This window comes from Salmo trutta, chromosome 18 (assembly GCF_901001165.1).
Source record: "Salmo trutta chromosome 18, fSalTru1.1, whole genome shotgun sequence".
NCBI lineage: Eukaryota > Metazoa > Chordata > Actinopteri > Salmoniformes > Salmonidae > Salmo > Salmo trutta.
In genome coordinates this window covers 21,750,677-21,775,282 of record NC_042974.1, presented here as the reverse complement: position 1 = coordinate 21,775,282, position 24,606 = coordinate 21,750,677, and the positions used below count along the sequence as shown (strand labels likewise).

General features: G+C 40.9%; 2 protein-coding genes across 6 annotated transcripts in view; both read right to left on the bottom strand.

The window, feature by feature from the left end:
- Positions 1–6,670, bottom strand: part of LOC115153001 (myopalladin) — a 45,327-nt gene extending 38,657 nt beyond the window's left edge. For all 5 annotated transcript variants that reach the window (XM_029697981.1, XM_029697984.1, XM_029697983.1 and 2 more), the window contains exons 1-2: positions 6,437–6,670; positions 3,586–4,869 (exon numbers count right to left, since the gene is read on the bottom strand). In XM_029697981.1, the coding sequence (XP_029553841.1) occupies positions 3,586–4,868 (1,283 nt within the window). In that variant the 5' untranslated portion in view covers position 4,869; positions 6,437–6,670. The remainder of the gene's footprint in view (positions 1–3,585; positions 4,870–6,436) is intronic.
- A 665-nt stretch (positions 6,671–7,335) lies between these two features.
- On the bottom strand, positions 7,336–20,425 carry LOC115153000 (CDK2-associated and cullin domain-containing protein 1). The gene is made up of 9 exons (XM_029697980.1): positions 19,963–20,425; positions 15,233–15,359; positions 13,306–13,408; positions 13,047–13,142; positions 9,885–9,987; positions 9,683–9,772; positions 9,284–9,422; positions 9,044–9,087; positions 7,336–8,914 (listed from the first exon to the last, which is right to left on the bottom strand). The coding sequence occupies exons 1-8, from the start codon at positions 20,282–20,284 to the stop codon at positions 9,045–9,047; spliced, it is 1,023 nt and encodes a 340-aa protein (XP_029553840.1). The 5' UTR covers positions 20,285–20,425; the 3' UTR covers positions 7,336–8,914; position 9,044.
- Positions 20,426–24,606: the final 4,181 nt, after the last annotated feature.

Sequence of the window (24,606 nt, the reverse complement as noted above, 5' to 3'; positions counted from 1 at the left end):
ACAAGAAAATAGTGCACCCTTTACTTTTGATTCTTAAGTATATTTAAAACCAAATACTTTTATATAAGGAGTATTTTACTGGGTGACTAACGTTTACTTTAGTAATTTTCGATTAAGGTATCTTGACTTTTACTCAAGTATGACAATTGGGTACTTTTTCCACCACAGATCATTGCTTCACAGCCATTTTCAAGTCTTGACATAGATTTTCAAGCCAAATTAAATCAAAACTGTAACTAGGACACTCAGGAACATTTAATGTCATCTTGGTAAGTAACTCCAGTGTATATTTGGCCTTGAGTTTTAGGTTATGGTCCTGCTGAAATGTGGATTTGTATCCCAGTGTCTGTTGGAAAGCAGACAACCAGGTTTTCCTCTAGGACTTTGCCTGTGCTTAGCTCTGTTCCTTTTCTTTTTATCCTAAAAAACTCCCTAGTCCTTGCCGATGACAAGCATACCCATAACATGATGCAGCCACCACCATGAAGACTGGTACTCAATGATGCGTTGTGTTGGATTTGCCCCAAACATAATGCTTTGTATTCATTTCTTTGCCACATTTTTTGCAGTATTACTTTAGTGCTTTATTTCAAACAGGATGTATGTTTTGGAATATTTGTATTATGTACAGGCTTCCTTCTTTTCACTCTGTCATTTAGGTTAGCATTGTAGAGTAACTACAATTAGCTTACAGATAATTGTATGTGTGGAGTACAGAGATGGAGTACAGAGGTTCAAAAAGCATGTCAAACACCATTATTGCACACAGAGTGAGTCCATGCAACTTGTTATCTGACTTGTTAAGCACATTTTTACTCCTGAACTTATTTAGGCTTGCCATAACAAAGGGGTTGAATACTTAGTGACTCAAGACATTTCTCCTTTTCATTTTTTATTAATTAGTAATCATTTCTAAAAACATAATTCCACTTTGACATTATGGGGTATTGTGTGTAGATCCGTGACACAAAAACAACATTTTATAAATTTTTAATTCAGGCTGTAGCACAACAAAATCTGCACCTAAGTATAGTGATAATATCGTATCGTGAGGTCCCTGGCAATTCCCAGCCCTACTAGCTACAGTAGCTATACTCACAGCTGACAGTGCCCTATTTTTTTTTAATGTTTATCAACTCCAAGTGGAAATTCCCATACCCAATTCGTGAGTATGTATAAGTAACCTTCGTCATTCTTTGTAGGTGAAACCTAAACGTGTGTTTCCTCTATAGGACAGGAAATTACGTCAAAATAGTGGCGGCAACTTCCTCTGTGGGGGTCCTTTAAAGGCCCAATGCAGCCATTGTTATATCAATATAATTTCTGGGTAGCAATTACAGTGAGGGAAAAAAGTATTTGATCCCCTGCTGATTTTGTACATTTGCCCACTGACAAAGAAATGATCAGCCTATAATTTTAATGGTAGGTTTATTTGAACAGTGAGACAGAATAACAACAAAAAAATCCAGAAAAACGCATGTCAAAAATGTTATAAAATTATTTGCATTTTAATGAGGGAAATAAGTTTTTGACCCCTCTGCAAAACATGACTTAGTACTTGGTGGCAAAACCCTTGCTGGCAATCACAGAGGTCAGACGTTTCTTGTAGTTGGCCACCAGGTTTGCACACATCTCAGGAGGGATTTTATCCCACTCCTCTTTGCAGATCTTCTCCAAGTCATTAAGGTTTCGAGGCTGACGTTTGGCAACTCGAACCTTCAGCTCCCTCCACAGATTTTCTACGGGATTAAGGTCTGGAGACTGGCTAGGCCACTCTAGGACCTTAATGTGCTTCTTCTTGAGCCACTCCTTTGTTGCCTTGGCCGTGTGTTTTGGGTCACTGTTATGCTGGAATAACCATCCACGACCCATTTTCAATGCCCTGGCTGAGGGAAGGAGGTTCTCACCCAAGATTTGACGGTACATGGCCCCGTCCATCGTCCCTTTGATGCGGTGAAGTTGTCCTGTCCCCTTAGCAGAAAAACACACCCAAAGCATAATGTTTCCACCTCCATGTTTGACGGTGGGGATGGTATTCTTGGGGTCATAGGCAGCATTCCTCCTCCTCCAAACACATCGAGTTGAGTTGATGCCAAAGAGCTCCATTTTGGTCTCATCTGACCACAACACTTTCACCCAGTTGTCCTCTGAATCATTCAGATGTTCATTGGCAAACTTCAGACGGTGCTTTCTTGAGCAGGGGGACCTTGTGGGCGCTGCAGGATTTCAGTCCTTCACGGCGTTGTGTGTTACCAATTGTTTTCTTGGTGACTATGGTCCCAGCTGCCTTGAGATCGTTGACAAGATCCTCCTGTGTAGTTCTGGGCTGATTCCTCACCGTTCTCATGATCATTGCAACTCCACGAGGTGAGATCTTGCATGGAGCCCTAGGCTGAGGGAGATTGACAGTTCTTTTGTGTTTCTTCCATTTGTGAATAATCGCACCAACTGTTGTCACCTTCTCACCAAGCTGCTTGGCGATGGTCTTGTAGCCCATTCCAGCCTTGTGTAGGTCTACAATCTTGTCCCTGACATCCTTGGAGAGCTCTTTGGTCTTGCCCATGGTGGAGAGTTTGGAATCTGATTGACTGATTGCTTCTGTGGACAGGTGTCTTTTATACAGGTAACAAGCTGAGATTAGGAGCACTCCCTTTAAGAGTGTACTCCTAATCTCAGCTCATTACCTGCATAAAAAGACACCTGGGAGCCAGAAATCCTTCTGATTGAGAGGGGGTCAAATACTTATTTCCCTCATTAAAATGCAAATCAATTTATAACATTTTTGACATGCGTTTTTCTGGATTTTTTTGTTGTTATTCTGTCTCTCACTGTTCAAATAAACCTACCATTAAAATTATAGACTGATCATTTCTTTGTCAGTGGGCAAACGTGCAAAATCAGCAGGGGATCAAATAAATTTTTCCCCTCACTGTAAGTACCTTACTGTAATAGAGTTCCATTAAAATGGGCAAAAGTAGCTTTTTAGCAAAAAACTATTTCTCAAGCAAGAATTTTGCTAGGACTGTCTGAGTGGGGAGGCGAAAACTGAAAACTAGCTGTTATTGGCAGACAGGTTTGGAACTCTTTGTTATTGGTCTATTAACCAATTGACTGCATGGCGATGTCACTATGGAAAGCCGAAACCCTTGCCTATGCAAACCCGCTGATTAGAAGGTCCTGTGTAGATTGAATTTTCAACAAGCAACTATCAGGAATTAACACTGATCAAATGTTGTCACACTTTTACAGTGTTAGTTTCATCAGCTGTTGTATAATATGATACAAAACTTTGAAATTTGACTGCACTGGGCCTTTAAGCTGACTTTAGCCACTGTAACTCACATTGTTTTTTAGATAGCATTAGCTAAAGTTACCTAAAGTTAGCAGTGGCTATTTAAACAAATTTTAACTACGGATGACAGTTTCTCTTTGCCCCATAAACTTCTTTCAGACAAAGCGTAAAAATAGAGGTAAGTGTAAAAAAAAAAGAAGAAAAGTGAAGATATCCTTTAAATTAAGAAGATATGAAACTTTGGCTACAAAAACACTAACATTCAGTGAGGTTGACCGTTTGGGTAGCCTTACCGGACTGCGGGCATGGGGAGTCCGCGAACAATGCAGTCCAGCTGAACCTTGCTGCCCTCCAGCACCTCCCTGCTTTTCAGTTTTTGTATGAAGTGAGGGGGCTCACAGATGGGGTCGGCTGTGTACACCCCAGGGGTGATCTCCACCAGGGCAGGGCTTTCAGCCTCATCCACCCCTTTTGCCTCCAGCACCCCAGACTCATCATACTGCTCCTCAGTAGTCCTCCAGTCCTGCATGGGGAAGTAAGCATGCCCAAACCCTGGTTCCATGCCCAAACCCTGGACTTCTGATGGCTGAATGCTGAAAGGATTAGCAGGCCTCTCTATCTCCATTTCGAAGTCTTGGAGAAGAATGGTTCGTTCCCTGTCGTCTGCATTCAGGGAGTAAACGCTCCCATCCACTTGACCCTTGTTGGCTCTGCTCCTATGAGTTTTGCATGATCTGGGCCGTATCCTTTTGGAGCTGTTAGCCTTGAACAGAGAGGAGAGCTCCTCGATGAAGTCTGCTGCCTTGTTGAGGAACTCCTTCTTGGACTGGGTCCCCAGGCCGTACGCTGGGGTGTTCATCCCCCTAGCCCCTGGCCTCTTAAAGTCCTCAAAGGCCTCCCTGGCCACCCAGTTGTTCTTCATTGTAATGTCCTGGATGATGGACGGTGGGAACGTCTGTCTGTCTGTCCTCATTCCATTGTCCTGCATGGACAGTGGGTACAACTCTCTGTCTGTCCTCATGTCGTTGTCCTGGATGGATGGTTGGGACAGTGAATATTTCTGTCTGTCGGTCCTTATTGCGTTGTCCTGAATGGACAGTTGGGATGGCTGATATATCTGTTTGTCTATCCTTATCACATTGTCCTGTACGGACAGAGGTGAGAATGACCGTCTCTCTGGGAAGAATGTTGCGTGTGTTGGTAGGGGTTCTTTTAGTTCCAGGTCAGGCTGGGTGTCGGGAGTGTTGGATGCAGTGGAGGTGGCAGAAGGGGCGACCGGGGCCTTGAACTCTGTCCTCTCCTCGCGGGCCTCGTGTCCGATAGCCTGACAAGCCAGGTTGACACTCTTATCTAGTTCTTCCTGGCTCAGGAAGGCTGAGAGGTCTGGGACCTTGGGTTGGGGCTCGTCCTGCCCCGCGGAGTCCTCCGCCTTGCCTTTGAGGGGCGCGTAGACCAGGTGCCGCGAGGAGTCGGAACGGCTCATGCCGCTGTGTCTCTGGTGCGCCTGCGCTTCAGCCAAGTAGTTCTCTCTCAAGGGCTGAGACGATGTAGGCTGGTTCACATTGTTCTCTTGCATGCTGTTGGGAAATAAGAGGGTTTCAAACTTTAACTGATTGTGACTTTCATTTATGTGAGTCAGTGCATAATGTATTCCCCCTGTGAAGATTTAAAATTACACTTCAATTTAAATTAGTTCAGCCATTAATCATTTAGAAACTCATAATAAATCAATGCTTCTACATTCATTGAATATTTGACAGAAATAATTAAATATTGGTAAGATCACAGAATACTTTGCAAGTTATCGCAAATAATTCAATAACAATCTGTGTTCCACTTGTGGGTCATAATAAATTCCTATTTTAGGATGCATTATTACCTTGCTTTTCCCAATCTTCTGTCTTTCAATTGCAACGAAAATGCACACTATACCATGCACAAATCCCACCCCCCAAAAAACTTTTTGGAATCGGTTTGCTGGGCTCAACATTCGTTGGGTCATAAATCTCCCACAAAAATCAGCAAGCAGCCACATGGCTTGGAATAAGGACACAGCAACAAACCTGAAAAAAAGACCCTCGAGCATCATTCCCATTTGAATAATAAAAGCCTGCCAATGCAGAAAAATGTGTTAACCCAGTTCGAAACCACGATGCGTTCAATACGACTTAAAATAGTACTCTATTTTAATTTCAAAACATCTTAAACTCCGTGGCCCCAGACAGAGATTAGTTTCATGCATGAACATTGGATATTGCCCAACATGGACAAGAGTAGCTTCTTTCAGTGTATTTAAGATACGTTTCTTTCATCATGTCCAGCCTTTAAACAGCTTTTTGGCTCTGAGTAGTTATTGAATCCAGAAATGGGATATGGTACACAGATGCTACTGACACTCAAATCTGTGCAATTAAGAGAGGCAGCAATGCCCTTCTAATAGACCTGCAGCTGCTGTGTACGTGAATCCTTTGCAAACAGCCTCCAAGCCCCCCAAGTCATATCTAATTATAGTAAGGGCTCAGTTTACATGAAAAACAAACAAACAAAAAAACGCAGTCCTCCTGGTCTTCTGTGCACTCAACAAGGATTTGATCACCTACCAAACCTCAAATGACACAAATAATTTTGTGTGAGTTTATGAGGGTGACACTGAACACATAGAAAAACACTACGTCACCCCCCTCACAGACTGGAAATACAGACCCTGGCTTAAATCAGCAGCACTACCTACCCAGGTTCATGGTAAAATGAATAAAACACATAAGTCACTTCAAATTCAATGATATAAGCCCATGCTTGACCAATGAAGTAGATTTATGTCAGACTTGCTGAGTTTACTGTACACACCAATTAATATGTGGGGCAGCATGTAGCCTAGTGGTTAGAGCGTTGGGCCAGTAACCGAAAGGTTGCTGGATCGAATCCCCGAGCTGACAAGGTAAAAATTCTGCCCCTGAACAAGGCAGTAAACCCACTGTTCCCTGCTAGGCTGTCATTGTAAATAAGAATTTGTTCTTAACTGACTTGCCTAGTTAAATAAAAGGTAAAAAAATATATATATACATATATATTTTACACACACACACACAGTTGATGTATGGACCCAAATAACGATCAACAGGTAATTGGGGTTGGGTGTTTTACCTTCAAATAAACCCCAGCGGGCCCCGGCTGGAGCTGGCGGTAATCCTCGGCGCGCACCTGTGCTCAAAGAGAGGGGATTCCAGTCTTCCAGTGGTGGCCACCTGAGAAAATGTGGACACGGGGCAGCTGGCCAGGATGGATTCCCAATTTATTGCATAGAGTTAACCTTGGAGTTTACTGGAAAATATGGGTGCAAGTAGCTAGGGCAACCGGTCTCCAGTAAAAGTAGTGACATTTGTCAGCACACTAGTCACAAGTTATTTTGGGGTGACCAGGACCATGTGCCTGAGTGGCATCCCAGCTCATTGGCCAGTGGGGGCGTTCTGGAAAGTGATTCCTCCTCCGGAAGAGAAGCACCTGTCAAAGCACGACCACTCCACTGAAGCCCCTTGTTGAGCCTCCGACACACTAGGGTTAACACAGCAGATTACTGGTGTTTATTAACAGTGCTCTCTGTGAACTAGCTGAAGGGGAATTATCATAGAGCCCTGTCACCATTTGATCTCATAAATATCTTGACTAATGATTATATACACATAATGCATCATTCAACTCAGACATGCATGCACAAATGTATCAGCATTCATAAACAAAGATCAAGCATTGTTCAAGGGAGATCACTGAAATAAAGGCATGTTGCTGGACCTCTTCTGAGATACTAACACATTAATTACTACTTAATGAATGCAACAATTACCTGCACCCGAGTGTCGTGTTGAGGGTGTTGATTTTCTCCTTTCTCCTGCATTGTTTAAGCTTGTCAGTGAAAAGCCTTTATTCACGGTACTAATTAACTTTGAAAGAGAAACTCTGCCTGGTGTCATTAGTCCATCATTACTCTGCCCACAAGATCCAACTGCTGCCACCACCCCCAGTGATTCCACAGGTGATAATATACATCCTTTTCAAGATTTGTTTATTGAAAGTAAAACTGTACATAAGACAATGAGTGTGCCATCTCCAACATCTTCAAAGATGAGCATCACATTACACTTAAAACAGTGCAAAGAGCTGTATCAAATACTTCCATTTAACATAAACCACATGTAACAAAGGTAAATCTGTGACAGTAACTACCGTACATTGATCATCACAATGAGACAGGATCTGTTTACGTCATCAGGAACTGGAGAGAACACAGGGATCATTTTAACTCCACCTACATCATTTGACATAATTACTGTCACCAAATTCGCAACAGTTTCAATAATTGATCCTAATCAATTGGCTCAGTGACTTGGTACAACGGGTGAGCTAATGCAGATACAGCAGCAACATGGAGAGACTGACACCATCATTTCTGGAGTCCCAATGCAATTTTTTAGAACAGGGAATAAAAACATTGTGAATCATCTTTGGCATGCTTGGGAAATAGGATCTGGTTAAAAAAACAAACGCAATAAAATATAAATGTTGTAGAAAGTAGTCCTTTAATTAAACAATTACCTACATAACCTATTCAGTTATAACCTAAACTTTAGGCCGTCATTGTCAATAAGAATGTGTTCTTAACTGACTTGCCTAGTTAAATTAAAAATACTCCTATTTTGTATGCTAATGCTCACACATTTGCAAAATTGAACAGAACAAGCTTTGTTTGTTTCATACCCATTGAGAAAGAAATTGTTATACAGGACATATTTTATCCTGTAAGTTCCAGATAAACCATTGCTTAAAGTTGCCTAAACATTAAAATAGAATCAAATGCATACCTAATTGGGTATGTGCCACTGTAGGACTTTCTTAAAATCAAGAGGAAATGTTCCCACTCTCAGACCCTAGTCTTTCATTACAGACATTAACATATCTGACTGATACAAAGTGACACAATTTGTTCCTATCCAAACAACTGTCAATATTTAGTTACACAGACCAGACAGACAAAAATCAAGTGTTCTACACAACAACAGATGAGGAATAGCAGCAGACTGTCAGTTACTGAATCAGATCAATCCGACCAATAACAGATCAGGGAGGTCCAGGTTAGAGATCGTGTTCATTAGGCACAAAGTGGAAGAAAACGGACAAACAGAGGAACTACCTGTATTTGTCCAATCAGAAACACTCCTTTTGTTTTCCACGGCATATCCTAATGAACACGACCCATGATTGACACAGTATGTGGTCAAGCTGGGAATCATGCCCCATCCACCTGGTTAATGGCAACTTGAATATCCCAACAAAGCAGAGCAGAAGGCACACTTCAATGGAGAAAATAAGAACAAAGACATTAAACCACATAATACCTTAACAATAAAGAAGATGGATTCATCACCAAAAGCTGACAGAATCATTATGCACCATTATGAATTCACTGTGCTTTTCAAAAGAGGCAAAGAAAGCAGTGTCCACTACGACTCTTGCGGGTCAAAAACGAGCCCATGCTTATTATGCTCACCCACTGCACTCTTTAGAGAATCTTAATCGTTCAGTGTTTTGTGAATTTGGGTTGAGCCAGGTCAATGACTGTCTGAGCACCTGCAAAAAACAACAAAAGTTATTCATATTTTTGCACATATTCTTCAATAGGCCAATTATAAGTCATATGCAAATGAGGTGACATTTTCCTATTCAATAGCAAGCAATGCATGTATGCATCATCCTTACTCTATGCAGACTCCTCGCTGGCTCTCTTGCGAGACTGGTCACCTCTGCAAAATAAAAGGAAGCATCGTCAAAAAACAGGGTTGTGTTCATTAGGCACAAAACACAAGAAAACGGTCCAAAACAGGGATGTACTATCTGAACTTGTCTAATAAGAAACGCTCATTAATGTTTTCCTAAAGGACACTACCCTGGTGGAAGTATTATTATTATTTTTGCTAAACTCTGCCTTATAACACTCACCTGGGAAAGCCATTCAGAGAGAGCTCCATTTGTAGCTTCTGGTCATGAGCAGCATAGTCAGAGAGCTGGGATTCCACTGTCGGCGGGTTAATTTGAGGAATGAATCCAGAGAAGAGAGCTGGGGCTAAATGTGCCCAATCTGAAACAGGTAGCCAATAGTCATTATAATGGAGGTCATAACACATACAGGGCAGGTGTTTTATAGTGAATGTTTACCTCTCCAACTTCAAGTGGGAGACACAAATAGTGCTAATCAAAGTAATCTATATTTCTCAGTTTTGATTAGTGCTACACTCGTGTTTGACAGTTACAGTAGTTAAACATTTCACTAGTGGATGTAACTATTTAGGTAGCAGCATGTGTTGTGGGATTTTAAAAAAGACAGAAAGGAAAGGGCACCTGGCCGAAGAGTATACAGGCCTTTCACGACACTGGCCATTGTTGAAGGTCTGACTTGAAAAGGCATGGAATGGGCTTCGCGGAGAAGAGCTAAAGGAAAAACAGAATAAAATAATTAAGCATCAACACAATTTGACAAGATGAGTAATAAGCTAAATAGTTTGGGTTTGGCCTGCACAGTTCACCAGTCCACTGTACTCACGTATCAGCGTGTTCACATGTTTTTCTGCAACATGATCAGTAAAAAGCTTCATGAGATCTTCTCGCAGGTGTCGGTTTAGCTTCGTTTCAATGTAGAACTTATTCTTAGAAATGAAGAAGAAAAACATGCTCGTATGTAGGGTTGCACATTTGGGGAAATGGAGGTGGAAACTTTCCATGGGAATAAACAGAAATATATGGGAATTAACAGGAAAATATGGAAATGAAAATGAATACCATTTAAATGTAGATGTTTTTTGCATTGGATATATTTACCATATTATATGGGAGACAAACATAAACCTTTTACCTTTATCATAAGTAGACAAATGGCAAATGATTCAATCCTTTCAATAGAAATAAAAAACCCATTTAGTTACGAATTGAACTTTAATTAAATTAGTTGACTCTTCACATGGGATGATTTCACTGAACAACAAAAGAAAGGGAATATTGAATGATCCACTGCATCTCCCAAAAACATTCTCAACAGACATCTGTAAAATGAAAGTCCAGAAACTAAAGCTTTGGTTGTCTTCCTCTCAGGCTTCCATGTCTTCTCCCTGGATCTCCTCAATGTCCACCTCTTGAATATCAGTCTCTGAGGCCTCATCTTCACTGTCACTTTCCAACCTTGTTAAAGACAACTCGTTGTCAGGCTCAAAAAGCCTCATATTTGGCCGGATGGCCACCAATTTTTCAACCCTTTTATTGGTCAGCCTGTTGCATGCTTTGGCGTGTGTGTTCCCAAACAGAGACCAGTTGCGCTCTGAGGCGGCTGATGGTGGGATTTGGAGGTTGATGGAGGCAACAGGGGAAAGAGCCTCAAATCCACAAAGTCCCTTCCACCATGTGGCTGATGAGATATGTTGGCACGACTGCCATATTGCATCTCCATCCCAAAGCCCTTGCTTGGAAGTGTACTGTACTTCGCCAGACTGCCAAGAACCATGCCCTCATCCAGGCCAAGGTGGCGAGACACGGTAGTGAAGACACCATAGGCCTTGTTGATCTCAGCACCAGACAGGATGTTCTTGCCAGCATACTTGGGGTCCAACATGTACACTGCGGCGTGTATGGGCTTCAGGTAGAAGTCTTCACGCTTTTTTATGTATTTCAGAACTGCAGTTTCCTCTGCTTTGAGCAACAGTGAAGTGGGCAGGGCAGTACGGATTTCTTCTCTTTCCTCTGCAAGCAGTCTGAGCATCAGACAGGATGGCATTGTCTCCCACAATCCGTGCAATGGCTACTGCTATAGGTTTCAGGAGTTTAAAGCTACTTACCACTCCCTCCCAAAATACATCATCCAGGAGGATCCTCTTGATGGGGCTGTCCATATCGGCAGACTGATATGGCCATTTCTTGGAGAGACTCCTCCTCCAGGAGACTTTCAAACATGATGACAACACCACCCCAACGGGTGTTGCTGGGCAGCTTCAATGTGGTGCTCTTATTCTTCTCACTTTGCTTGGAGAGGTAGATCGCTAACTTGATGACCCTTTATATACCTAACCCTTTCCTTGGCTCTCTTGTAGAGTGTATCCATTGTTTGCAGTGCCATGATATCCTTGAGGAGCAGATTCAATGCATGAGCAGCACAGCCAATGGGTGTGATGTGAGGGTAGGACTTCTCCATTTTAGACCAAGCAGCCTTCATGTTCACAGCATTGTCTGTCACCAGCGCAAATACCCTCTGTGATCCAAGGTCATTGATGACTGCCTTCAGCTCATCTGCAATGTAGGGACCAGTGTGTATGTTGTCCCTTGTGTCTGTGCTCTTGTAGAATACTGGTTGAGGGGATGAGATGTAGTTAATTATTCCTTGCCCACGAAAAATCGACCACCCATCAGAGATGATTGCAATACAGACTGCTTTCTCTATGATTTGCTTGACCTTCACTTGAACTCTGCATCCAGGAAATGAGTAGATATAGCATGTCTGGTTGGAGGGGTGTATGCTGGGCAAAGAACATCCATAAATATTTTCCAATACACATTGCCTGTGAGCATAAGAGGTGAACTAGTTGCATACACAGCTCGAGCAAGACATTCATCAGCATTTCTCTGACTACGTTCCTCCATTGAGTAAAAAAACTTCTGATTCCAGGAGGACCATGAGCTGTTGCTATCGATAAGGTGTCCGATTCATCATTTTCACCTCGAATAGAAGTAGAGGGACTTTTGTCAGAGGTCGCTTGTTGTGAGCCATGAGGGAACTTTATGCGCTTGGCCAGATGATTCTGCATCTTTGTAGCATTCTTCACATATGATTTGGCACAGTATTTGCAAATGTACATAGCTTTCCTTCTACATTAGCTGCAGTGAAATGTCTCCACACATCAGATAGTGCCCGTGGCATTTTCCTGTAAAGATTAGAAAAATTGAGTAAAAAAAAAAAACCGAATACAATTCCATGTACAGATAAATAGTTAAGCAGTTAGATTAAACAACTCCTTTGTAAGATACCCGTTTTAAAATAAAACATGTATGGAAACAGGTGAATTAACACTCCCCAGTTAGCAGGCTGAAGCAAGCTAAAACCCACATGGTAGCAAAAACTAACTAGCAGAAATTGTTAACAAGTTAGAAATGATTTATACACACTTTGCAGTAGGCTACTATTTACAAGTTAACAAAGAAATCATGTCATTAAAATATAATCATCCCACCCAGTATTGTAATCAAAACTTACCAGAAAGCATGTAGTCCTTGGCTCAGACAGTGTAGTAGTGTGGGCTCAATAGCATTTAATTAGTGTGCAAGATCTTGAGAATCAAGATCCATGTGATGTGATGGAAGAATGCACTGTGCATGCAGAGGGTTGCAATTCCATTGAATTGGGGATAGTTTAACCAAAATATGCCACAAAACCTAGAATTGCCTTATGTGTATCCCACAAAAAAAGGTTCACTGTTATAAGCAAACTTTTGATGAATTAAAGCAAAATTCCGGGCTTAACTTCATGGAAAATGTCCGGAAAAATTCAGCAAATTTACCTGGAAGCTTTCCGACCCTTTGCAACCCTACTTGTATGAAAGGAGTATATGATTAAGGTCTGCCCTGAGTATTGACGGAGTAGGCTTCATCTGTATCCAGGAAACAGGCCCAAAAAAAATTTATGGAAGGAATATTCAAAAGATGAGCACTTCATCAGGATACATACCATGTAGATGAATACAGGAACTATGCATTGAAGAGCATCTGTGTACTGAGTCAGAGCAATGTTGAAATACTCAATGAAATTCCCTGGTGGAACAATCTGATTAAAGAGAATAAATGATCAGGGTTAATTTACTTTTTAGGTATTCACACAACAACAAAAGATGCAGTGAAAGGGGCATACTATCTGTACAATAAGAAACACTCGTTTTTGTTTTCCATTGCAAATCTTTGAACAAGACCTAGGTTCTGTTTTCACTTACTTGTAAATCAGATGAGACTTGTTGAAGATGGGTAGTAATCTTTAGCATCAAGTCTTTGTACAGTAGCTCTGAGTGCTGTTGACAAACACACTTGTACACGTAGCTGAAAAAGGGAAAGGAAAATGACCATTAAAACTTTAACATATGTGACCAACCAGCTCGATTCGGTCTTATGAGCAAAATTTGAAATGGTGTTTTTTTACATTGGATAAAAGTAGGGATCAGAGCTAGAAATTGGTATATCATACAACACAGTTGAGGAACAACGGGAAAGTAATTCTGCTTTTAAAGTTGATAAACTTGTAACCTCACTTTTGAGAAAATGGCCCTTGAATATTTTGGTACACCTACTGGAGAGCTCTTCTTTGTCTACACCCATTCAGCATCGTTCACAGCCTCTAAAGCCTTAGCCCCACCCATCTCTTTAAGGATTCACATATGAGGCCATGTGCTAAGCAAACAAATATTTCAAGACGCTTGTAAACGCAGAGCGTTGTCAGATTGTCAGTTCGTAAATTCGGAGCGTTCAGAGAGCACACTAGACGCTCTGGCCGAGGAGTTGGGTTGATCTGAGTGTTCTGACCTAACAGCAGCATTCAAGCACCCAAGCTAATTGGCAACGTTGGCTAGCTACTTCCAAACACAAATGAGAGAACAGCTCACTCTGACCATTGTACTCGCCCTAGCAGAGCTGGTTAGGCTGTTTTTATGTTATCCAGAGCATTGATAACTGCAACTGTTCTGCTGACAACAATTTAAATCAGGCCTTTTTGCCAACGTTTACTGACACAGGACATATTCAACTGGTGTTGAGCGTTTGTAAATCTGTCAGTTATTCTGCGCTCTGGCACACTCAGACGAGAGTGCTCTAGCTATGTCTATCGACAGTTGACGCAGTGACATCATTAACATTCTACGGAAATGGTTACTTGAATAGTGGAGTCTTTTGTTTAGACATTTTGCTTGCTAGCTAAACAATGAATCATAATCCCAACTCCTAATGTCACTACCCTGTATGAATCTGCATGTAGCTAACCAGCCAGGTTCAATGTTAGCTAGCTAACATTAGGCTATAACTAGCAATGTAAATGGCTCTGAGATAAAATAATATAACTACACAGAACATACACAATGTTAAGTAGTGAGCCAGCCAGCTAACATTAGCTAGCTAGCTAACAGTACACTAACTTGAAATGAAAAAACTTTGACAAAATTAGAAATGTGCAATATCTGAAAATGTAGCTAGCTAGACTTTTACCGGTATACATGGATGGACGCTTCTCCCTCTCTGTCATGGATGCTATGGTTGTCCTTAGTTTGAATCCGGAGAGAGACGTTTTATATATCTGCATATTTGAAATCAAATCAATCTCCTTAGCCATCACTCTAATTCTAAAACTTGGTCCTCCAGAAAGTAGAGAGCAACACTTATGCAGTTCTGCTACGTGATTTTTTTTAAATATTTTTTTTAAAGCTGCGTTAGAAAGAATGACCTACACATACTGACCAGCTCATGTTATAGACAGAAGCATGCTACATGGCAGACCAATCCAAAACTCATCTCTCGGCATGTCCAGCCCCCTCAGACTTTTTCTGTGGCTAAACTAACTAGGCCTGTAATTTAACAATTTTATTTGTATTTACAGATGGCATACATGTTTGTTATTAGGGCACATGAAAGTTCACATGTTCTACAAGGCATTTCTGCCCAAAAATGTATTTAGATTTTTTTTTAAACTAAATTTACATTCAAATGGCTTTCCTGTGAAGTAGTGATGAGTGACATATGTCTAGTTTCCTGAAACGAGTCACAAATGGCAATATCTCCCCTCAGAAGTCTCACACATGAGTAGTACAGCAGTTCCTTGTCTTCATTTCTTTCAAAGCTACATAAGATATCAATACAGTCAGACAGTTTGTCTCTCACCTGTATATCTGCTCATATGAAATGGAGATGTGGTCCATGGGGTTTTGGATCAGCAGGTGGTCAATGGCTTTCTCCAGGTTCGGCCAGTATGTGGTTCTATAGTCCTCTTCGGTCATTGCATTCATTACTGAACCACAAAATGATAAAGATTAGGTTATTTCCATAACAACACGAGCCCTAGCCCTAGCTCTGCCCTGACAATAAAATGAATTCCAAACAAGGACTGTCCGACTGAACAGTACAAGGGTCATTAGCTGAGGAATGCTCAACTCTGTTCTCTATATATCGAGGCAGAGTTGAGCTTTAATAACTGGTTGTGGGATTTGATAGCAACAACATTTAGTCAAATTCAGCCAATTCCTCTAAAAATATCAAATCTGAAAATGCTTCTGCGGGGTGCTGAAATTCATACTTCTAATAAAAACGTATTTAATACAACCACCGAATTTTTCCTCATTTGTGTTGCTCAGCGCATGTGCCAATTTAGCTGAGGAACCCTTAACTCATTTGTCTTATATTTAGGCGGAGATGAGTTTTAATTACTGGTCACGGGATTTGCTAGCAACAACTTTGAGTCATCAACATCCGTCGATTCTTGTAAAAATTTAAATTCTGAACACACTTCGCTGTACCCATCCTTGTCCTGTACAACTGCAGTGCTTCCACAGTGTGGTGAAATACAAACTTCTAATAAACTTTTATTGAATACAACCACCGAATGTTTCCTCGTTGCTCGTACTACGTAAGCCGAGATTCAATTGGGTCCGTGCAATCCAGTATCCTTGGGACGTCTCTACCCTAAACCTAACTTTAATCCGTACCTTAACCCTTACCGTAACCACTTAAATATTTAAACTTCAATGGGGTAGGGACATCAAGGATCCCGGATAGCACGGACCCAATTGATTCTCAACAAGGAAAAAGTTGGTGGTTGTATGCACTAAAAGTTTTTGTTAAAACTTGGAATTTCTGCACCATGAGGAAGGACCACAGTTGTAGAGGTCAAATATAGGTAAAGGTAAGAATTTACTGACGGTGACTCAATGTTGTTGCTAGCAAATCCTACGACCAGTCATCGAAACTCAAGTAAGCCTCTATATAAGAGAACGGAGTTGAGGGTTCCTCAGCTAGAGCCAATTGAATCTCATCGTACGTAGTACGAGCAACACAAATTAGGAAAAAGTCAGTGGTTGTATTCAACAAAAGTTTATTAAAGTATGAATTTCAGCTCCCAGTATGGACCACAATTGTACAGGTCAATCATAGGTAAGCGTTTTCAGAATTTACAAGTACCGACTGAAGGTTTCTAATTGACCCAGGTTAATTCGACAAAAGCAATGTGGCAAAAAAATTATTTGCAACATGTGTAATTGAGACGGCAGATACAGGAGACATTTTCTAAAGACAAACAACATTTTAACTGTGGGACAGGGGTGTTTTTTCTTTTGTCTAACTTACTTTACTGTGAAAAGTGATGGAAACTGTTTTTCTAATAAATGATGATTGCCGAATACTTCTGAAGGTACGTGGGGCACGTGACTTAACTATAAACTCTACTCCACATTTAAAGATGCACTATGAACAACTCTATCAAATTGAAATATGGCACCTCACCTAGATTTGAGTTAAAGAGAGGAATTAGGTAAGGTTGTCCAGTCTCTCCATACCTGTTTTTATTTATCACCCAACTTCTTGCAAATTCTTTAAATAATAGTCCTGTACAAGGTTTTTCCATAGCTGGTAAAGAAATTATTATCAGCCAGCTGGCTGACAATACTACACTTTTTCTGAAAGACGCTAACCAAATTCCCATATCGATCAATGTGATACAATCCTTTTCCAAAGCGTCTGGTCTATATCTTAACATTAATAAATGTGAACTCATAGCTGTCAAAGATTGTGTGACACCTTCATATTATGGTATTCCAGTAAAAGAAGAACTTACATATTTAGGCATAACCATTACAAAGGATCAGAAGTCTAGAGGCTTACTAAATTTTAACCCTCTTATTAAAAAAAACAGAAGAAGCTAAATCAATGGCTACAGAGGGACTTATCTTTAAAAGGGTAGAGTCCTAATAACCAAGGCTGAAGGTATCTCTAGAGTAACATTTGGCGCTCTATCTTTATATCTTGACAGTAAAATAAGCAAGGAGATAGACCAGATGCTTTTCAACTTTCTGTGGAGAAACCATACAACATTACATTACGAAAACTGTTGTAATGAACACTTATGAGAATGGTGGGCTGAATTTTCTGGACTTTACTACCTTAAATAATACTTTTAAGATCAATTGGATAAAACAATTCCTAAGAAGACCCACTTCTATCTGGAATTTTATTCCTCATCATGTCTTCTCTACTTTTGGTGGGCTTAACTTCATGTTGTTTTGCAATTATACTATTGACTAAGTTCCAGTGAAACTTTCTGCTTTTCATCGGCAGGTTTTCTTGTCATGGTGCTTAATTTATAAACACAATTTTTCTCCACACATATATTATATATGGAATAATCGGGATATATTGAATAAAAATACTTCTTTGTTTTTAGAATATTGGTTCCGAAATAATATCCTATTGGTAAGCCAACTGGTAAATAATATCCTATTGGTGAGCCAACTGGTAAATTCTGAAGGTCTTTTACTCAGTTATAAGGAATTCTTATCACTTTACAAGGTCCCTGTAACACCTAAAGATTTCGCAATTGTTTTAGATGCCATTCCCTCAGGTGTTGCTCTGTTATTCAGGAACGTGTCAAGACCTGACCCTCAGAGCCTACCTTCTATTGACCCTGTTGACTCATCAGTAGGAAAGATTTGTTTCTCTTTTGGTCTAGTCAACAACAGAGCGATACAAACCTTGTTTCAGCAGGATGTTGTATCTATACCTTATGTCATGCCTTATTGGAATGGATTTATTGATAATATCGGTTGGGAAAAAGTTTGGATGTTGCCACACACATACCTACTTGTTAACAAAATTAAGGAAGTTTCCTTTAAAATTATTCATAAATATTATCCTGCCAACCACTATATGAAGAAGTTTAAGGAAAACATCAACTCAAATTGCTCCTTTTGTAATGATCACCCAGAAACAGTGTTGTGTCTTTTTTGACATTGTATTCATGTAAGAAAACTGTGGCAAGACATCAGTAGATTTATAATTGAACACTTTTATGAAGGTCTTACACTATTGTGGAGAGATGTACTGCTTGGATTCTTTACCTACGATAGGAATAAGCTGACATTTTTTATGTAATTAATTTCATTCTTCTTTTGGCCAAATTTCATATTCAGAAATGTGTTTTTTGTTGTTGTAAATTTACATTTTCTTACCCTACAAAAAGAAATGTAGCTATTTTAAGACAATTAAATACTCTACTAACAAAAAAAGCTGTTAGAATTCTAAGTGTATGTATGTCCCTTAAGGTCTTTGTGATATTGTACCCCCTAGCTCAATTGTCCATTGTATATAATCTATATATACACTTGCGTTCCCTCATGTACTCTGTATTGATGTTGTTAATAAAATAAAAATAAAAAATAAAATACAAGATCAAGGCCAATGACCCCCCCCACACACACACACACAGAGAATAAATCCCTTTCCTGCCACCCACAAAAAATAAATAAAATAATTATAAAAAAATGCACTGAAGAAATCGCTCCGCCATTTCCTGGTTGCTAAAAGTTCACCTATTTTCAGTTTGTGAGAAAACAAGCAAGTACAGTGTAGATAATCATTGCACCATCTAAACCACTGTGAAATATTTTCCCTTAACCAATAATATTGTACTTTCAGCTGGTGTACAAAACTGAAAGTACAAAAACGAAACTTAAGGGGAAGCATATTAATATCCAACATAGAACAGATCCATTGCTTCTTAGACTTGCTTTCAATGAGAATGACAAATCTATAACACACATTTCTGTGAATTTTGGTCAGATCCCCCAAAAATCACATATTGCAGCTTGAATTCTAAATGCCAACTACATGCAAAATCTACTTTTTCAACTATACAAATAATGTTTCTTTGTTGTACAACGATTATCCTGACGCCTAAATTGCTTTTATGGTTGGTTGGCAAGTTTCACCATCCAATTATTTCAGATCTACAGGAGTGCAAGTGCCACCATGGCACGAACCGTGTCGATATGTTGGCGTATGAGAATTTAGAACATGGGAAATATTAGTCAATTAATGCATTCTATCCATGCTCGCTTTCGCGGGATACCCGAGACATGAAACAGATAGGACATGCAGGCGGTCGCAAATTTATTAATGCACAATTTGCATAAACGGATAATGGAAACACTTCAACCACTACATTTTTATTTGACACCTGGTTATTGTTGGTGTGACGTCATTACGTCTAGCTGTTTTTATCGACAAGACAGTTCAATAGAAACGCACCGTAGCAAGCAATTAGCGCATCTGTTTTCAAAATGTCGCCAAAAAAATAAATAATAATCACTCGACAAGTTAATGGAAACATAGCTACTGTTGTTGCTAACAAATCTCTTCACCTAATATCAAAACTTCGCCTCGATATAAGAGAACGTAGTTGAGCGTTCCTCAGTTAAAAGGTCATATAGTAAGTAGCCAACTTACTCCACTGACGTTTAGGCCAAAGGCAAAGCCATGGAATATTTGCATGACCAACTACATTCCCATCCCATATCAGTAAGTCAAAAACATGACAAACATTAAACACGATGCTTTCAACTTACGAAACTTTGAGGCGGAGTTCAGGGTCAGTTTCCCTGCGATGGAAGCTGGCGATGCACTGTCAGTCTCGCTGGTGTCACTGTTCACGCTGCTAGAGTCTGAATCCACGAACTTTGAACCACTGCTGGAACTGGAACAAATATTTGCGTGGTTCTCCTGCGCCGCTACATCTCGCGTGCCCAGAACCGGAAAAATTGGTAGGGTCTGGGGTTCATTTGACAGTTCGGTCCTGAGATAGTGGACTTGTCCACTGGCACGGTTTTCACAGTAGTTATGGTTGTGGTCGTCATTTAGACCAGAACTTTCTTCTTCCATGTCCTCCATGCTTTAACCTTTCAAGTTGTCTAATGAAAATCTTCATGAATTTGAAGTTCGGTAAGAAGAATGTTGTTTTTAGAGCACCATCGCTTTTGCACCTTGTACACGCTAGCTGCTGTATGGGGAAGTAAATTAAATGTTTTACGACACTTTGCAACATTTGCTTTTAGGCAGAGCCTTAACTGGCGATCGTCACTAGTTACCACAGCCACAAAGTCAGAAGGCCCACCTACATAAACCAATCAGATGAGGGAATGTGGTGACGCGTATGCCGGTTTCCGGTTCGTTGGAAACGACCAATGACAGTTTTATAATTGTTATTATTCTTGATGACTTTTTTTTAATTTTTATGGGAGAATGTGCTGCTCGGTTTCCTTAACCATAATAACTATAAAGAAAAAACATTTTACCTCATAAATCTAACTGTGCTAATGGTAAACTTTCATATTCATAAAAGTAAATTCACTAAGAAAAAAACACTGTGTTTTCTATAGGGAATTCGAGACCATTCAACATTCTTCTAATAAGAAATCTGTTAAAACAATCAATATGTGTGTTTCTTTTAAGGTCTTTGTATAATCTGTAATTTGTTGTACCCCCTAGCATATGTTATCATTGTCTATCTGTATACTTCTTGTATGTATACTGGTTTTTCTAAATAAAAAATTGAGAAAAAAAAGAAAATAAAAAAAAGAAACGACCAATGAACGCACATCAGTTGAGGCAGTTTGATGACTCGTATGCCGACTGGCTCTCAAGGGCCTAGTCACAGAGTTTATAAACTGTACTGTCTTTGGGGGGGATGAGAAACATGCTTTTCATTCATTTATTAATCCACCAATGATTTGGTTATTTATTAGATAAGGTAAAACCAACCGTTATAAATGCAAAGTGCTAATCAGATGTCTTATTCAAACTCAGCTTGCAAGCTTACCATGATGTTGGGCTCCCAAGTGGCGCAGCGGTCTAAGGTACTGCATCTCAGTGCTAGAGGTGTCACTACAGACCCTGGTTTCTTGGCTGTATCACAACCGGCCATGATTGGGAGTCCCATAAGGCAGCGCACAATCGGCCAGCGTCATTAGGGTTTGGCCGGGGTAGGCCGTCATTGTAAATAAGAATTTGTTCTTAACTGACTTGTCTAGTTAAATAAAGGTTCAATTAAAAATATATATATATTTGCCCTTACTCAAAGTTACCCAAAATAGGTTTACTCCAATATCTGTGAAGGGGGGCCTTCAATGGGTGCCTGCCATCACTGCCTAGATTGGAGAGCTAAGTAGGAGAGAGTGGAAGTATTGATGTGTTTGTATTTATCCTTTGATATACTGGCCAGTATCATAATCCATATGTCATCAACTTACAGTTATATGCATACTTTTATGAATACCAGTTATATGCATACATGATCGTTATTTTTAAGTAGTTGTGTGAATGACAGTATGTGATGTAATTTTGTTGTATTATCATTTTGTTCTCTTTTTTGTGCCTGAGTTGCACCTGTGACAGAGGGGAATTGTATTTATTTGGGTGCTATAGGGTGGGCCTTCAAGTCTCCTGGGTTCTGGGCCTGGGAAAATATGTGTGAGGGTGTCTCCGTGAGGAGCCCTTCTGTATTGCCATCAGTACCATAATTAGTTTATTATTTTCAGCCTGAGGGCCACGTAAGAAGCTTAAATCTCCCTTTACTTTTCGCATGATACCACGTGGTCCTGAGTTTCATTCAATACAGTCCAGGCAACGGCCTGTCTGTGACATTTGGTGGCAGTGGTGGGATGAGTTTTCTTAAAGTGATAGTGAGTGAGATAGACGGGGAAGGGACCCCAGTGAGGGCTCACAAGTCAAAGCGACAGTGCAGAGAAGCTAAGCAGCAGGCCGCTTTGCAGAAGCTAGATGGGAAGCTACCGTCTCCGTGGCTGGTGCCGAGGGATATTGTGAAGCTTCAGAGGGAGGATGCTAGCCTAGCTAAGCTGTTTGAGAAGGCGGGAAAGCAGCAGTCTGGTGTGGTGAGGGACTTCACTGTTGTTGACGAGAAGTTGTACAGAGTAGTATAGAAGGGCAACCAGTTGGTGTTGCTAGTGCAATGCAGGGCCAGTGTTATGGAGTTGGGCCATATTATCCCTATGGCTGGTCATCTAGGGAGAGTAAAGACCCTTGCTCGCATACAGCAACTGTTTTATTGGCATGGATAACACAGATGTTTGCCAGTCATGTCCAGTGTGTCACGCTACAGCTCTTGTCAGGATCTCAGAGAGGGGACCTTTGTATCTGCTGCCAGTGATTGAGGAGCCATTTTCACATATTGTCATGGATATTGTGGGGCTTTTGTACCAAGCAGCTTAGGAAACAAGTACATACTAATTATATGTGATTATGCAACACATTCCCCTGAGGCTTTTCCTCTGAGGAACATCAAAGCTAAGCAGGTAGCCAAAACTCTAGGTCATTTTATCACGTGTAGGCCTACCTTGAGAAGCAATCACAGATCAGGGCAGCAATTTTATGTATAATTTCCTGAAACACATGTACAAGTTCTTAGGTATAAAGCCCATACGTAGTACTCCTTATCATCCAGAAACCAATGGGTTAGTGGAACATTTCAACCAGACCCTGAAGAGGATGCTCCAAAGATTTGTGGATTAGTCTGGTAAGGATTGGGACGCGTGGCTGCCCTATATACTGTGAGGTGCCACAGGCATCTACAGGTTTCTCCCCATTTGAACTCTTGTATGGCAAAAATGTATGGGGCACTCTTGATGTGTTGAGGGAAGCGTGGGATAAGCCAACTGCAGTTGGTCTCAAGAATGTTGTTTCTCATGTGCTGCAGATGAGGGACAGGCTTGCCTACTACGCTATTCTGGTGAGAGAGAACAAGACTCAGGCTCAAAAGTGCTGGTATGACCACCACAGCAGAGAGAGGGAGTACATACGTGGCCAGAAGGTGCTATTGCTGCTACCCTCCACAGAGCACAAGCTGTTGGCCAAGTGGTAGGGGCCGTTTGAAGTTGTCCGGAGACCTGGGCGTGTCACATATATGAGATCGACATGACAGAGCAGGGGAGATCACACCATATCTTCCATGTGAACCCACTAAAGGAGTGGAAGGAGGGGAAGAGGACGGTGGCCTTAGTAAGAAAAGTGGAGGTCGAGGAGGCTGCTGAAGGAGGTTTTCCTTGTGAGGACAGCGAGTAGACTAAGCCGGACATCAGCCATCTGTCAAGGAAGAGGGAGGCGCAGGTGAAAAATATGCTAGGTAGAGCACACGATCCATCTTAAAGAGCACACCGCTCCAATCCGACAGTGGCTGTATCGTATCCCAGAGCGGTTGCATACAAGAAAATACAATATTGGTAAGGTGATTTCTATATTGTAGTCTAATGATGAGACTTTAAATCGGTGGTTTGTGCATATGTCACGTCCTGACCAGTAGAGGGGGTAGTGGGGTCAGGACGTGACAGTTTTTGTGTATGTGAATGTTTGATTGTTGATTTGGGACTTCCAATTGAAGGCAGGTGTGTTGAGTTGCCTTTGATTGGAAGTCCTATATAGGTGTGTGTGTTTTTCTTTGGGGTTGTGGGTGGTTGTTTTTGCACTGCGTTTCATAGCCTGCAGAACTGTTGCTGTTGTCACCTTTATTGTTTTTGTTAAGTGGATGCTTTACTCCTTATTTGAAATTAAATATGAGTATTCACATACCTGCTGCGCCTTGGTCTTCTCTCCATGACAACTGTCGTTACAGCATGACACAGGCTGCATTACAGATCGTTTACTGCATTGCTCGGAAATGCAATGAAGTGCTCCCCCTGCCCAGAAAAAAAAATTGACAATACAATTGTATATCAACGATGTTTGGACAGGTCGATGGGACAATGTGTCATTCCAAACATGGCCCAACCCTACGTGTAGGCAACATCTGAGAAGTCTGGCACAAAACGGCGGTACCAGCCAACTTGTCCCAGAAAGGACTTCACCTCAGCCCGTGGCGTAGGATTGTTTTGGATGGCTGCTACTTTGTCCACTTGAGGGTGCACGCCCTCTGAGCCGATGAGGAAACCCAGTTGTTTTGAACTCACTGAAGTCAGATTTCCCAGTTCTGAGTTTCCAGTTGTTTTGAGCTCGGCAGAAGTCATGCAGGATTGACAGCATGGCCAATGTTGTTTGTTTATCCTTTTAAGCTTCAAAAAGAGACACTTAAACCCAGACTTCGGACCACACATCCACTCCACTGAATATCAGGCTAGTGATTGCTTTGCAATGCTTGCAGTTAGCCAGTGATTCCTTCCAAACCACTCATTGTTGAATTTGCGATTTCAAACTTGTTGTGTAAT